The sequence below is a fragment of the Porites lutea genome, chromosome 14 (assembly GCF_958299795.1).
Source record: "Porites lutea chromosome 14, jaPorLute2.1, whole genome shotgun sequence".
In the NCBI taxonomy this organism is placed as follows: domain Eukaryota; kingdom Metazoa; phylum Cnidaria; class Anthozoa; order Scleractinia; family Poritidae; genus Porites; species Porites lutea.
This window is the reverse complement of record NC_133214.1, coordinates 22,048,994-22,063,294: the sequence shown is the minus strand read 5'-3', so window position 1 is coordinate 22,063,294 and position 14,301 is coordinate 22,048,994. Positions and strand designations below refer to the sequence as shown.

The 14,301-nt window shown below is 38.5% G+C and overlaps 4 protein-coding genes across 4 annotated transcripts in view; 1 reads left to right on the top strand and 3 right to left on the bottom strand.

Moving 5' to 3' along the window:
- Positions 1 to 3,993: 3,993 nt before the first annotated feature.
- Positions 3,994 to 5,508, bottom strand: LOC140924513 (uncharacterized). The gene has a single exon (XM_073374534.1). The coding sequence runs from the start codon at positions 5,433 to 5,435 to the stop codon at positions 4,152 to 4,154; it is 1,284 nt and encodes a 427-aa protein (XP_073230635.1). The 5' UTR covers positions 5,436 to 5,508; the 3' UTR covers positions 3,994 to 4,151.
- A 1,955-nt stretch (positions 5,509 to 7,463) lies between these two features.
- On the bottom strand, positions 7,464 to 8,682 carry LOC140925168 (uncharacterized). The gene has a single exon (XM_073375121.1). The coding sequence runs from the start codon at positions 8,460 to 8,462 to the stop codon at positions 7,494 to 7,496; it is 969 nt and encodes a 322-aa protein (XP_073231222.1). The 5' UTR covers positions 8,463 to 8,682; the 3' UTR covers positions 7,464 to 7,493.
- A 1,251-nt stretch (positions 8,683 to 9,933) lies between these two features.
- On the top strand, positions 9,934 to 11,072 carry LOC140925169 (dynein axonemal assembly factor 19-like). Its single transcript, XM_073375122.1, has 2 exons — positions 9,934 to 10,189; positions 10,438 to 11,072. The coding sequence occupies exons 1-2, from the start codon at positions 9,994 to 9,996 to the stop codon at positions 10,950 to 10,952; spliced, it is 711 nt and encodes a 236-aa protein (XP_073231223.1). The 5' UTR covers positions 9,934 to 9,993; the 3' UTR covers positions 10,953 to 11,072.
- A 1,385-nt stretch (positions 11,073 to 12,457) lies between these two features.
- The window catches only part of LOC140925165 (uncharacterized), a 5,678-nt gene continuing 3,834 nt past the window's right edge, over positions 12,458 to 14,301 (bottom strand). The window contains exon 3 of the mRNA XM_073375119.1: positions 12,458 to 13,377. Within this exon, the coding sequence (XP_073231220.1) occupies positions 13,115 to 13,377 (263 nt within the window). The 3' untranslated portion in view covers positions 12,458 to 13,114. The remainder of the gene's footprint in view (positions 13,378 to 14,301) is intronic.

Sequence of the window (14,301 nt, the reverse complement as noted above, 5' to 3'; positions counted from 1 at the left end):
TATACATGGGTATACAGGGTATACAGGGTATACATAGGTATAGAGGGTATAGAAGGTATACATGGGTATACAGGGTATACAGGGAGTTCTTGGGTATAGAGGGTATACAGGGTATATATGGGTATACAGGGTATACAAGGTATACATGGGTATACAGGGTATACAAGGTATACCGGGTATACAGAGTATACATGGGAATACAGGGTATACAGGGTATACATGGGTATACAGGGTATACAAGGTATACTGGGTATACAGGGTATACATGGGTATACATGGGTATACAGGGTATACAAGGTATACTGGGTATACAGGGTATACATGGGTATACAGGGTATACAAGGTATACTGGGTATACAGGGTATACAGGGTATACATGGGTATACAGGGTATACAAGGTATACTGGGTATACAGGGTATACAGGGTATACATGGGTATGCAGGGTATACAAGGTATACTGGGTATACAGGGTATACATGGGTATACAGGGTATACAAGGTATACTGGGTATACAGAGTATACAGGGTATACATGGGTATACAGGGTATACAAGGTATACTGGGTATACAGGGTATACAGGGTATACATGGGTATACAGGGTATACAAGGTATACTGGGTATACATGGTATACAGGGTATACAGGGTATACAGGGTATACATGGGTATACAACGTATACAAGGTATACTGGGTACACATGGGTATACAGGGTATATAAGGTATACTGGGTATACAGGGTATACATGGGTATACAGGGTATACAGGGTATACATGGGTATACAGGGTATACAAGGTATACTGGGTATACAGGGTATACAGGGTATACATGGGTATACAGGGTATACAAGGTATACTGGGTATACAGGGTATACATGGGTATACATGGGTATACAGGGTATACAAGGTATACTGGGTATACAGGGTATACATGGGTATACAGGGTATACAAGGTATACTGGGTATACAGGGTATACAGGGTATACATGGGTATACAGGGTATACAAGGTATACTGGGTATACAGGGTATACAGGGTATACATGGGTATGCAGGGTATACAAGGTATACTGGGTATACACGGGTATACATGGGTATACAGGGTATACATGGTATACTGGGTATACAGGGTATACAGGGTATACATGGGTATACAACGTATACAAGGTATACTGGGTACACATGGGTATACAGGGTATATAAGGTATACTGGGTATACAGGGTATACATGGGTATACAGGGTATACAGGGTATACATGGGAATACAGGGTATACAAGGTATACTGGGTATACAGGGTATACATGGGTATACAGGGTCTATAAGGTATACTGGGTATACAGGGTATACATGGGTATACAGGGTATACATGGGTATACAGGGTATACAGGGTATACATGGGTATACAGGGTATACAACGTATACTGGGTATACAGGGTATACAGGGTATACATGGGAATACAGGGTATACAAGGTATACTGGGTATACAGGGTATACATGGGTATACAGGGTCTATAAGGTATACTGGGTATACAGGGTATACATGGGTATACAGGGTATACATGGGTATACAGGGTATACAGGGTATACATGGGTATACAGGGTCTATAAGGTATACTGGGTATACAGGGTATACATGGGTATACAGGGTATACAAGGTATACTTGGTATACATGGGTATACAGGGTATATGAGGTATACTGGGTATACAGGGTATACATGGGTATATAGGGTATACAGGGTATACATGAGTATGGACATTCTATTACTATTATATGAAACAGTAGGTCTATTTAGCGTAAGCGTAACATGAAAGAATAACCCCTAATCTGTTGCTTGGTAACCGTACGCGCTGTGTTCGAATTACCATTTTTACTGGTGTGCTCTGTGCTGAAATTTTCATATTCACTGCATCCATTGAGTAGGTTATAGACAAACGCTCATTTTCTTCTTTGTTCTTGCAATCTGTTTTAGTGCGTCAGGCTTCAGAGTGGGCTGTAAATCAGTGTCTCTTGCTTTGTATTGCTTTGCTTTGTATTGCGCAGTCCGTTTCCGGTTTTGCGCTGATTGGACTGATTAAAAGTACACCGCCTTTTAAAGTTTTCTCCTTTATTTTGATAAACGAAACATTTTTTGTTAATCAGGGATATGAACAGTTTCGTCAGATAGTCGAGCTGTGCAGCGCCTTCCTTCCATTTGGTTTTGTTTGACAGACGCTGTTGTTGTGTGATATGAGAAGTCATTCCTGGGTTTGTTTTTCTCCTTTTCCTGAATGGATGTATTTGTTTGACAGAATAACGTAACGAAATTACGTGCCGTCAATGACAGAAAGGCTTGATCGACTTCACTACAAAAGACAAAGAGGAACGCTTTCCGTAAAGTTTCCGGTTCCTTTAAACAGTTCGCGGATGAAGGGGCTTTATTTTTTGCTTTCAAAATGTCTATATCTTCAAAAGAATTAATGTTGATTTCCGAAAAGAGTTCTTAATTCCCGGGTACTTCGATTCTGTTACAGAAGATGAATTCTGCTACTGATAGAATAACGTATACATGTTGTATCAAACTAAGTTTCCAGTCTTTTTTTGTGGGCGTCAGTGTGGGCGTTGTGACTTATTGTAAATCAAAGGGGCTTAACCCTGCTCTCTACGCTCTGGAAAATATTGCCTTGCCAAACTCTTGCTACTGTTTGAAATACACTTAATTGCAAACAGAACGAATTGCAAATAAAAATGATTGTCTATTAAGGAATTCTTTTTTTATTTAAAGAACGTTCAATTCTGACTACAAAGAGAGCTTTGATTTTGCCTACAAAAGTCTTGATGGCTCCGCGTTGTAAATTACTCTGCTGAACGTTTTTGTCGTTTTCAGCTGTCACTATGAGGGTATAAAAATGGAAGCTAATTACAACTAATGGTTGTTTTCATTCGCTTAACATTACAAAGTTACGCCGGCAAAGACTAGGGTTGCCAGAAACAAACGGGCTGCAATCGATATTGGTTCGAGCGGCAACTGAAACTGGTAATTCCTACATTAACTCCTTAATTCTATCTTAACGGATACTCGTGTGACATATCAGTCTCTCGGCCATTTTGTAATCGTTATAAACGCGACTTACAATTTGCTTCGCTTGAAAATCCCACGCTATTCTACGATTGCTGGTAGTAAAGGTTATTCAAGAACCTTTTATTTCTTAATGGCTAATGGATGAAGAGACAGTAGCTATTGTTAGGGCACTAGTTAACAATAAAAACACTAGCATTAATGAGCGTCCTCGTTTTTTCTGTCTTGGCACGTTGCTGGACTTCTAGCTCTAATGAGTGCCAGTTCACAATTACTAGACATTCTGCATTTTCTCGAAAGACGGTTAAAATAATCTTTCGCAGCCTATTATAAACAGATAGCGCTAATAATATAAAAATTTCATAGTGCAATTTCATGTGCATTTTTACGCAATTGGTTTTGGTTCTTTTAGTCCAAAACCAAATGCAAATGATTTTGGGGGCGCCCCAATAGCTAAAACGTGAGCATCCACGTGATCGTACACGTGCCAGTAGAAGTAGTAGCAGTTCTTCTGTTGCTGCTAGTAGTAAAAGTTTCTTTTAGCTTTCTTCAGGGACAGTAAGTTTAAAATCTGGAAATTGATTTGCGCCTTTGACAATACCGCAATTTATCTTTCGTAGTAAATGATGCGTACAGATGAGTGGGCGAACTTTGTTTGGAATTCACACGCTATTGAAAATTCGAAGTTTGCCAATAACTTTCTCAAGTATGTGATAATATCCATTCCACACTTACAAGAGAGTTAGCAAACATTGCTAAGAGGCTGTTTAAGGAAACAACCTGTTTGGAAAACTTCTGTCGCGTCATCAGTCAATTGAATTAAATCACAGTTCACTTAGAATAGACCTCGTCGTCTTTTGTCGTTGAAGTATCTTCTTCCTGGCCATCTGAAAATGTTTAGAATTCACACTAAAAGACGTTCGTTCCATGACCATTTCTTTTTATTTCTAATGAGTAAATTTTGCTGTACAGTTTTCAAATGTTATTGCACTATTTAAGAAGAATCTTGGAGTAAATAAAAATGAAACTTGTCTTAAATAACTCTAAATAGATAAATAAACGTCCTACTATCATAATAAAGTTAAGCTATATTCATTTTATACACATGTTTCTCTGTAAGGATCAAAGACAGGTTCAAATACTTGATCTTCCCAGTACATTAGTTCACGTTTGTCCCCATCGCTGTTTTTAACAACTAACGCTCTTCCAATCGTAAAGATCATTTTATCACTGTCCGCCATTTCAAGTACCGTCCAAAAATCGTCCGTTTCGGCTTCCAAAGCCGCTCCAGCGTTTATTAAGACTACTGCACAGCTGACATGGTCGTGAAACACGGCGTCATGCAAAGGTGTCCATCCGTATTCGTCCTTGACATTCACGTTTGCTCCGAGATCGATCAGTAACTGAAGACATTCATAGCTTCCCTCGATGGCAGCACGATGGAGAGGAGTCAGGCCGTTACACCCGACTCGATTAAAGTCAACTTTTCGTGATTTTATCAGATGACACGTCTCAACGAAGTCGTCGTTTTTTATTGCGATGTCTAGCAGAATATCAGCTGGAAACGTCACGCTCTTGTAGATGCGGTTTCTTAAAACGGAACGCGGAAACGTGCCTGTTTGCGTTCGCGTAATATTCCATGTTGACGAGCGTTTGACTGTCCTCTTTGGAGGTGGTTCCGAGATGGCGCGACTTCGCGGCATGAAAGGAGAGCGTTTTAAGGCAGCAAACTCTTGTTTGGTAAGCGCCGTTGTTGCACGCCTGGTAAGATGCGTCGTTGACTCATCATCGACTGACATGAATCCACTTGAAATGGACTCGTCTGTTTGCACAGACTCCATTGAAATACTATCAGGAGACTTGTCCATCTCGCAAAAGCCCGATTCGGCTTCGCTGAACCTGCTACAGTCGGACACGTTGGATAGGCTTGATAGCCTTGAATCAGGCTCTCTAAATCCCAAAAGATTAGCAATGGGTCGCTTGCCTAATAACTGAGAGAATGGAATGGACTTTTTCCGACTTGATTTTATGTCTAATTGTTTGGCGACTTTTTGTCTGGCCTTTTCCGTTAACTCTTCAAACTGTAAACGTTCTTTTGCAAGTTGAGCTTTTCCCGTGCGTGCCATCATTTGTACAAGGAGTAAAGTCATTTCCTCATCATGACTACAGTCTAAAGGAATTTTACCGCGCGCTGACTTGCAACAAATGTCCGCACCTCGCTGAAACAGGAGCTCCGCTAATAGTTTATCCCCTATTTTCGACGCAATATGTAATGGTGTTCTACCTTGTTTATCTTTAGCGTTCACATTCACTCCCTTCTCCAGCAATATTGACACTAAAATTAAATTGCCTTCTTCGCATGCTCGGTGCAGAGCAAACATCTTCAAACAATTGATATCAATGCCCGTAGTTAGCACCTTGGTTTTCTTTGCAATGATCTTCCTATGACGACAACAAGCTTAAGTCCGGCAATGTCGTCACGACCGGTACGCCAAGGGCAACTTGAACTATCAGCGCTGCCGTTTCCTAAGCAAAATTGAGCAGGTGTGACAAATCTCCTGTCGAGGACATGTTATATAACTGTACAGCTAGAGACGATTTTGTTTCGCAAACAAATACCTACAGAATTTCGGTTCCTGTGACTACATTGTTATGGTACTGACGTAAATCCCTTGGGTTAACTTTAATCGCTTATTCACTGTAAAAGTTTCCTGATGACTTAAGACGTTTGTGATTTATGTGAAAAGGCCTTTGATCACGGAACGTTTGTACTTTTCATTTGTGTAACTACCAAAAACATCATCCTCTTTGATTGTGTTTCATTTTCTTAAAGACATTTAATGTAAGTATGTGCGAATTTAGGTAAATAAATTGATTACGTCTCTGTTTCATTTGTTGTTTTTTTGTTCAGCAACAAAAAGCCTTTCCTAAAGATTTTTCCTGGTCTCATTCAAAACTAACGTAAGATTTATATCCGTAGCGGATGAAAAAAGCCTATCATATCTTTCCCAAGATCATGAGAAAATTGCATGCGTTTTTAAGTCTCTCAACCTTAGTAAATGCAAAATCATTGTAAACTTTTTAAAAGGTGACTTTTGTTCTTACACTCGCTAATCTATTGTTAGCTCTTGTTTTAACAAGCCGACGCTGCTTTTGAAAAGAGTCCAGCCTTTGGTTCCTTCTCTCTTTGAACCTTACCGCCTTTAAAAGCTAAACAATTGAACGGACATTCATAACTTATCTCTAATGAATCCCTATAGAAACTGAATTCCTTTCTTCCTTTTCAAAAACATCAATTTTCTTTGCTGTAAGTAACATTTCCTTTCTACCATCGGCAAAACTCTTTATAAAGAGTTCCTGGTCCGTACATTATTTTTCCAAGACCGTCTATTCACTATCGGAAAGTTTAAGAGATCAGCAAAGGGCTTCTCTGAGCTGCTATCCCATCAAAAGGCTGGCTCCGCCCATTAGAGTGACAGGCATAGGCAAAGAAAACTGTGTCCTACAAAATACATACATTAAATTCAATTTATGCCCTGCCGTTGCTGGCCTTGCTCTCCACCAACCTTACACACAGATTAGATAGGGACGAAAAAGAAACCATACATTTTTCAAAATAGCAGGTGCTTAAACCCCATTTTCATGGTCTATCTGACTGGATGTTTATCCAGAGGTTCCTGGTAATCTGGGTCCGTCGTCATTGGTTGGGATCAATGGGCGAGGTGAGAGGATAAATGGACTAAAATGGAATGAACGTAAAAGTACGCCTTTACATGCTGACTTCCGATTTTATTCTTCTAGTTACCACGCCATTCAGACTGGCTTGCTGAAAGAGAGGAAAATTGCCACATTTTTTTTCTACATATACGTTGTATTCTGTCTGTGATAGCAAAGTAGATAGGATATAACTCAGTGCAGTAAAGTTAATCTTAGGCAATTCCCAAGTTGGTCCAAGCCTCTGTTTCAAGCGAGACTAAGTGCACACCCATTGATATGAAAATCATTTTCTATTCTCATGCAAATAAAATTCATTTTCACATGAAAAGTTTTGCACTTAACCTCATTTTGAAAGTGAGGGTTTTTGGAACACGGAGATGGTCTATTAATAAAAGGAGAAATTTGATCCTAGCATGAGCCCATCAAATTGATGGGCTCCTGATTCTAGTCACCAGGTCATTAGCTCTTGTAGTTATGTCCATGTCTTTATTTTGCGAGTATAAGTCACGTGTTATTTCTAGAATCATTTTTGTTTTTGTTCATTTGTTATTTGACTTTATAAGATTTTATACAGAAATTAAAAAAGGAAAAAGAAATGTTAACTCTCTTGTTCCAGTTAAAAACTTTCGTCATTTCAAAAGTTTAATACGTTTGCGGAAGTTAGCGAAATTCAGGATTAGTGTACAGGAAGTTTTTGAGATTCGTTCTAAACTGAGTCACCATTAAACTAACGTTTCTTTATCGTAATTACAATTTTTGGACTTTTCACCACTATTCATTGACATTGCCCTTCCGATCACTAAAATCATCTCATCGTCTTCGGCCATTTCAATTGGTTTGAGAAAATCACTTGTCTCGGCCTCTACGTCAGCGCCTGAGATAATAAGAAAAACGGCACAGCGGGTATGCCCATGAAACACCGTATCGTGAAGCGGAGTCCAGCCTCTATTATCAGTGACGTCGACTTCAGCGCCGCGCGAGAGAAGAAAATTGAGGCAGCGGTAGCTTCCATCCATTGCTGCGCGGTGAAGCAAAGTGTTTCCAAATTCATCCGGGAGATTGAGGTCCAGTTTTTCACGGTCAATCAAGTTGCTTAGCTCCTCAACATCGTCTTGTGATATCGCCGAACACAAGAGAGAGTGACTAGAAAAGGATACTGTTCGAGAACGGCGTTTCCAAACCGAGGATTCTTGATTATTATTTTCCTCGTGGCTGTTGCATTTAAGCGCTTCTGATGATTGTTCTCTTAAAAATGAAAATAGTGGGTGCCCTGTCGCCTTTAAAAGCTGTGAGTCTGATTGATCAGTGAGGGAAGAAAATACCAAAGAGTCACTCCCGCTTCGAAATCTCCAAACGTCTAAGTCCCTATTAGTTTTCTCTGAGAGATCTTCTCTAGGAATTTCTTCTTGATATGTATCTAACGTAGAGTAAAAAGATGACGTCTTGAGACTCGGAAAGCCATGGTTATTTTCATTTCCAGTCTCCAAGTGATCTTTATCCCCGAATTCGCTTGCTTCGCTTTCGTCAGTCTTGATCCGCACCACAGAGAACATAGGGTCGCTAATGCTTCTTCCCCGCGGAAGAACAGACGATACTAAAGAAGACGTGCTTTCATTATTTTCACTGAAGCTCCTTGAATGAAGGTTTAGGCTCACTCTTTTAACTTTGATATGGCCGCGCTCAATGCTCATGATAAACTCAGAATTAACTACAAAAGGAAGTTCTTGCTAATTAGTTTAGCATTCACCTAAGCCTTTTAAACAACCTATTCATCGGGAATGGAAGGAGCTATAACCATGCGTAACAGTGTAGTTTTTAGAATGATTTCAGTCGTCCCTTGAAGATTCGTTTTCCCAGGCCAAACCTAGGTAGGAATGACACAAGCATATTTTTTTAGAAGGATAACGGTTTGTTATAAGCCGTACCAGACAACGGATTTGAGTCAAATTAATAAACGTATATGTAAACTTAGAGCTGCTGATGATAGAAATGTATTGTTCCTCTAATTATACGCTTCTACTCAGTGGCGAAATACAAGTCACATTTTATTCATGAAGGACTTAGTAAATGTCCAAATTGCAAATTACACATAGTTTAGGCGAATGATAATAATCAACGATACTTGGCATCCTATTAGCATGATTGTTCACTTTAAAAGTCTTTTCGCAGCTGTCTTCATTTTCAGAGGTATTTATCGTCTGATAATCAAAGAGTTGCTCTATTTTCATAGATTTTTGGGGGGCATTGCTTACCAATTATTTGCTCAACAAGCACATATCACTTTCTGTGTGGTCGTTCGTTAAGCAGACGTCAAACAAGAGCTAGTCACTTCAATTAATTGACTAAATCTCGATTGCTCGAGAAAAGAAAATTAATTGTACCCCCCGTCAATATTGTGAAAGATTGGTTCCGGAATAATCTCCCTGTTCAATCAAAGTGACCATTTGTTTTATTGGTGAATAGGAATGCTCTTGATTAGAACTGACACTTCTAAAGGGTCCATGAAAAGACAGATAACGTACCGTCCTCTTCTGTCTAGGTAGTTACTCGAAAGAGCGCCGCCAACGAATTAGCTCTAGTCTGTGGGGCTTATAAAGTGTTTTCACATGACGTCACGTCGGCCATATCGGTGTCCCAAAACAATGAAACGGCGGCCATGTTGGTGTCCCAAAGCAGTCCTGTGGGAGATGAACTCTTTTCTTATGCAAATAATTTCTTTTGTTCCAAAACATTTGCATAGATGCTGGCCACGTGAGTGAAAACACTCTATTGTTTTTTTTTTTTTTTTTTTTTTACGGCTTTCTGGAGATTATTAACCTATCAAGGACTGTCAATGCTAAGTATTGTCATGTATTTTTGTCTGGAAGGGGTCACAGTTTTCAGAAAATTATTTCTTCAACATTCTTTCTGCACCAACCTAAACGTTTTTTTTTTTTTTTACTTCTTTCTCGTATTTAAAAAAGAAATTATATGATAATTATTCAATAAATCAATTAATCAGTTTATTTAAAACAGCAAATTAATAATTTCACACCACATTACACATTGATACCCAGTAACTTTATCGTTTTGCCGACTGGGGCAAGAAACAAGGAAACTGGTAACGATCCCGCAAATTAAGCCCCAGTGCTCTCTCATTCAGCCTGGTAGAAACAATCGTTCGAGTTTTCGTTTACAGATTCGATACAGCTGTTGCTGTGTTGTTTTCTGGGGTTAAAAGCTATGAACGAAGACGAAGGAATTGATTTTCGGAGACTAGAAAGGGAGCTAGCTTTAGCTGTTGAAACGGATGCGAAGTATGATCGCGAAAATAGTGCAAAATTCCGTGCTGTCGAGCAGCGTGTTGGGAGTTACGAGGAGTTTCGGGATATTGTCAGTGCTGCACATTTGAAGCCTTTGGAGCGAAAAGATATAACAGGTTGGCTAAAACTTATTTAATGAAATTCGCCACCACTATGTTTAGAATAAAGAATCTTATAAATCTAAGTTTTGATGGTAATTTAGGGCTGAACGACCTTTTAGTGAGGTCTCATACGTGAACAGGCCCCCCCTTTACACATCTGCCACAAAGGTAAACCGCTTAATATTATAATTATTAAGACTTGTTGAAATCCTTAAAGAGGGTTCAGTAGGGAGTTTTATAAGAGTTTGTTTTTGCTTTTACAGGGGAACAGACCCGTAAACAACCCTGGAATCCACATGCTCAAGGAAATTCACAGACAACACCTGTTCATTCTGATGTATCTCTGCCTACTACTATGAAAACACCTCAAAGTGCTCATGAATTTTCAAAAGTATGGAGGCGTCAGTGCAAGACAGAGAAGGAAAAATATGAACTCTTGTTGAAAATTGGTGGCCAGGAACTTGGGAGAATTTTTAAGGCAGAGATAAGCATGGGATTTTTGGGAGAGTTTCTCTCAAGTTTGCTAAACTATTTAAACGTTAATGATGCAAAGGCAGTTTGTGATATTCTCTTGCAATTGTCAAAAACAAACAGGTTTGATCTTTCTCTGAAATTCCTTGGAGAGGAGGAAAGAAAGATCACTTCAGAACTTATTAAAAGACTGGAAGAGGTTAATTTGGAAGATGACAGTGGAAACAAAGGCAAAGTGACAAAGAATGTTGAGATTTTACAGGAACTTAGAAAAATTTATGGCGTCCCTGCTGAGATAGCAAGCTGAAAGCATCTTGTGAAATTGAAGTGGGTTGTAAACAGCATAACAGGAGTAGATTGCACACAAACAAAATATTGAATGTTTTTAGTATTAGTAGTAGTGTTGAAGTAAAAAAGTTTATTCCATGGTCCCATGGTCCCAGTTTTTGTTCTGAAGGGTCCTGAAGTATTTTGCCTGGATGCATTTAGCAGTCACTGTCACATGACCTTGGAGCAGTCGTGCTCTGCACACAATTAACTTATGCAGGCTCTGTGATTCAGCCAAAATATTTCCTTTCATAACCAGTCTCCTTTACTAACTATGATGCATCCAAATAAGATATTTTTACTCTAGGTTGAAAAGGGTGTGAATAATAATATTGTACAAACAGTTCATTCCCACCACCAATTTACAGTTGAACCTTCCACAATTATTGTATAAACATGCAACAGGAACAATTAAATTTTGTCTTAAGAATTTCATTTTCGAGTTCTGGATAGTCTTGGAATTGAATTACCGGTATCAGTTATGGCAAGACATGGAAAGTTAATCAATGCAGATTTCAAAGCAAGGACAAAATGACAAAATATATTGAAGATCAGTTACAAAACAGCTTGAAGGTCTGCATTTTGGCAAGCTACACCATTGTGTCTGTTGAATTTTCTTACCTAAAAATATCCTAAAACAAGTATAGTTTTGAAAATTTTCAAAAGTGACAGCTACACTTAAGGTCATGGAAAAGTGAAAATAGACATAGAAAAAGTTTTAGAAAGTCCTGGAACTTCAAAAGCTGTAAAGAGTACAAAAGTTGTGGAAGTATGAGAAAGATGTTTCCACTGCCCAAAAATGCAAGCAAAAGTACAGTACCACTTAGCATTTAATAGCTATTTATTTTTATTTCTTGCTCAGTACAGACTAGCACATACAGTCGAACCTCCAATAACGACCACCTCTCCATAACCGCCACTTTTTTGTGGACAGTCCATACATTCATTTATTTAACCCTTTAAGTGCCAATAGTGACCAAGATCAATTTTCTCCTAACAATATCCATACATTGTCAACAGATAAGTTATGAGAATTATTAGTAAAATGATCACCCAAGTAAAAATGCCTTGATCTTTTATCAAATTCTCTCAACTCATTCTTTAAGGAAATGTATGGAGATCAGTTTGGAGAATTTGTATGTGGATACTGGGGCTTAAAGGGTTAAACCTCTGTACTACGGCCACTTTCTTCTGTCCCCAAGGTGGCTGTTGTGGAGACTTTAAACTGAACTAAGGCTATTACTGCCCTTTGGTGCTACTCTGCTTATTATCAAAGCTTTAAAACAAGACTCTACTGTACATTTCTGATGACCAGCACAGCCAACCAAAAACTGTAATTCTACCCTTGTTTTTTAAATTTTTTCATTCTCTAAGAGTTCTATGGTGGTTTAACAGCTCACTGCATACTACATATGAAACACCACAGTGACACTAAGCTCTCACTACAAAAAAACATGTACAACAAAACTAACATTACATTTACCCTTTAAATTATCATCTTTTCACCAAGCATTTCCTACTTACAACCTAAATTGCATTATTTGTGTTCTTACTATAAAGTATACTAAAACAGTTTTATTTTATATCATGATGCACAATTCATGACAAGTTTCTTGACAAATAGTTTGCCAAAGATTTAAAACAACCCTTGCCCCTTAAATCACTTGATAAAGCTAACAATTTTATTGTCAGTCAGGAAAGTATGATAAGGGTGACTTATTGATGGGCTGATACTACCAGAGTCACTTAAGTCAGGCACCCTGAAATATGCGTTCTTGAATTGCTCTCGTGACTATTTCAAGCATCCCAATTTTAGTCTTGTGACATTCCCTCCCTTTAAGCAGGCACAGAACAGAACCGAGAAATGTACAATGCTGCAATACACCTGAAATATTATTAGCACTTGATAATAAGGTGTTTTCAAATTGAGAGAGGAACAAATACTTTGTAAATCTGTTAAATGATAATCAATTCTGGCCTGTAATGAGATTGCAATTACGTGATCTTTCTAAGAAGAATTTGAGATGACTTAACACAGTAGCAAATTGTCTTTGGGTCTATCTAGAGATCAGTTTCAGAGTTGTACTGTCCCATTAAGAAATATCACTTCATAAATTAACAGAATAATACTATTATTATTAATTACAAGTACATTCCATTGATTAGATAATCTGCATCATCAGTAGCAAATGCTCGTCTCTTCAATTTGCTCTTTACAATTCTGAGTCTCAGAGCAACAGCGAAGAGAAGGAGAATGGCTAATATGAGGAAAATAGCAAGTGGAAGCACAGCCTTGTTCTCGATAATCTTTAGATGTTGTGTTTCTATGACAACAACATCTGAAACATTCTTGTTCTGTAATGGTACTTCAAGTCTTGGATGAGGGTTTGTGGGAACAACAGCTTCTGAATAAAAAAGAGAAAGAGATTAACTTCTATTCATTTTTGGCCATTTGTTAAAATCAAGCTGCTAGCATTGTGTCGTCTACTGTTTCTAGTGGTCAGGTTAAGAGGAAAGTGAAAGGCCAACACTGCTGTTTTCAAATCCCTGGGGATGTAGACACCAGAGGGGTGAACTACTTCTGGATATTAATGGAAGACCGAAAGAGAGAGGTGTGATTTCAACTTAAAGACATGTGTCTTGATATATCTCTTGTCATTAAATAAAGTAGCTGCAAAAAAAATTATAAGTTGTAAAGAATATTATCAGAGTTTATTATGCATCATAATTAACCATGGACAAGGATAAGCAAAGTCGGTCAGTGTAAGGCCTTCTCTGAGGAAGGTTCTGAGTTCCATTCCTTGAAGTAGGTGTGACCCTAAATCCTTGTTTCCACTTCTTTTCTTTTCAAGTAGCTTTAACCCATTCACCCCTGGAACTAGCCAACAAATGCATTTTGAAGCTAGTGGAGGCCTTCTGATCCAGGTGCAAAATATTAGCTTGCAAAGTTTGGGAATGCACAGAAAGCAGAACTTTGAGATTAGTTTTTGGGTTAGAAAGTGACACAGCAGTCTTGACTTTTACTTTTCTTGCCTTTTTTTCCCTTTTGCTGGGCATTTAGTAGGCTTCATTTTGGTGGGAAAAGTTTTTAGGAAAGCTTTTAGGATCTTAGAATTAGATGAAAGGAAAGGTAGGCCGGTTGTGAAACAACATTTTCGTGGAAATTATCAGGCCATTGTTACAAGGTTTTTTGCCTTTTTGTCCAGTGTCCTTGAATAAATTGAGTTCATTCTGGCACGGTCTGAAAGACCTCTTCACTCTGCACAAGTTAGCAGACAAAGTTGTCCTTGACCATTAAAACTGATGACATCACAAGTGGTAGAACGGAC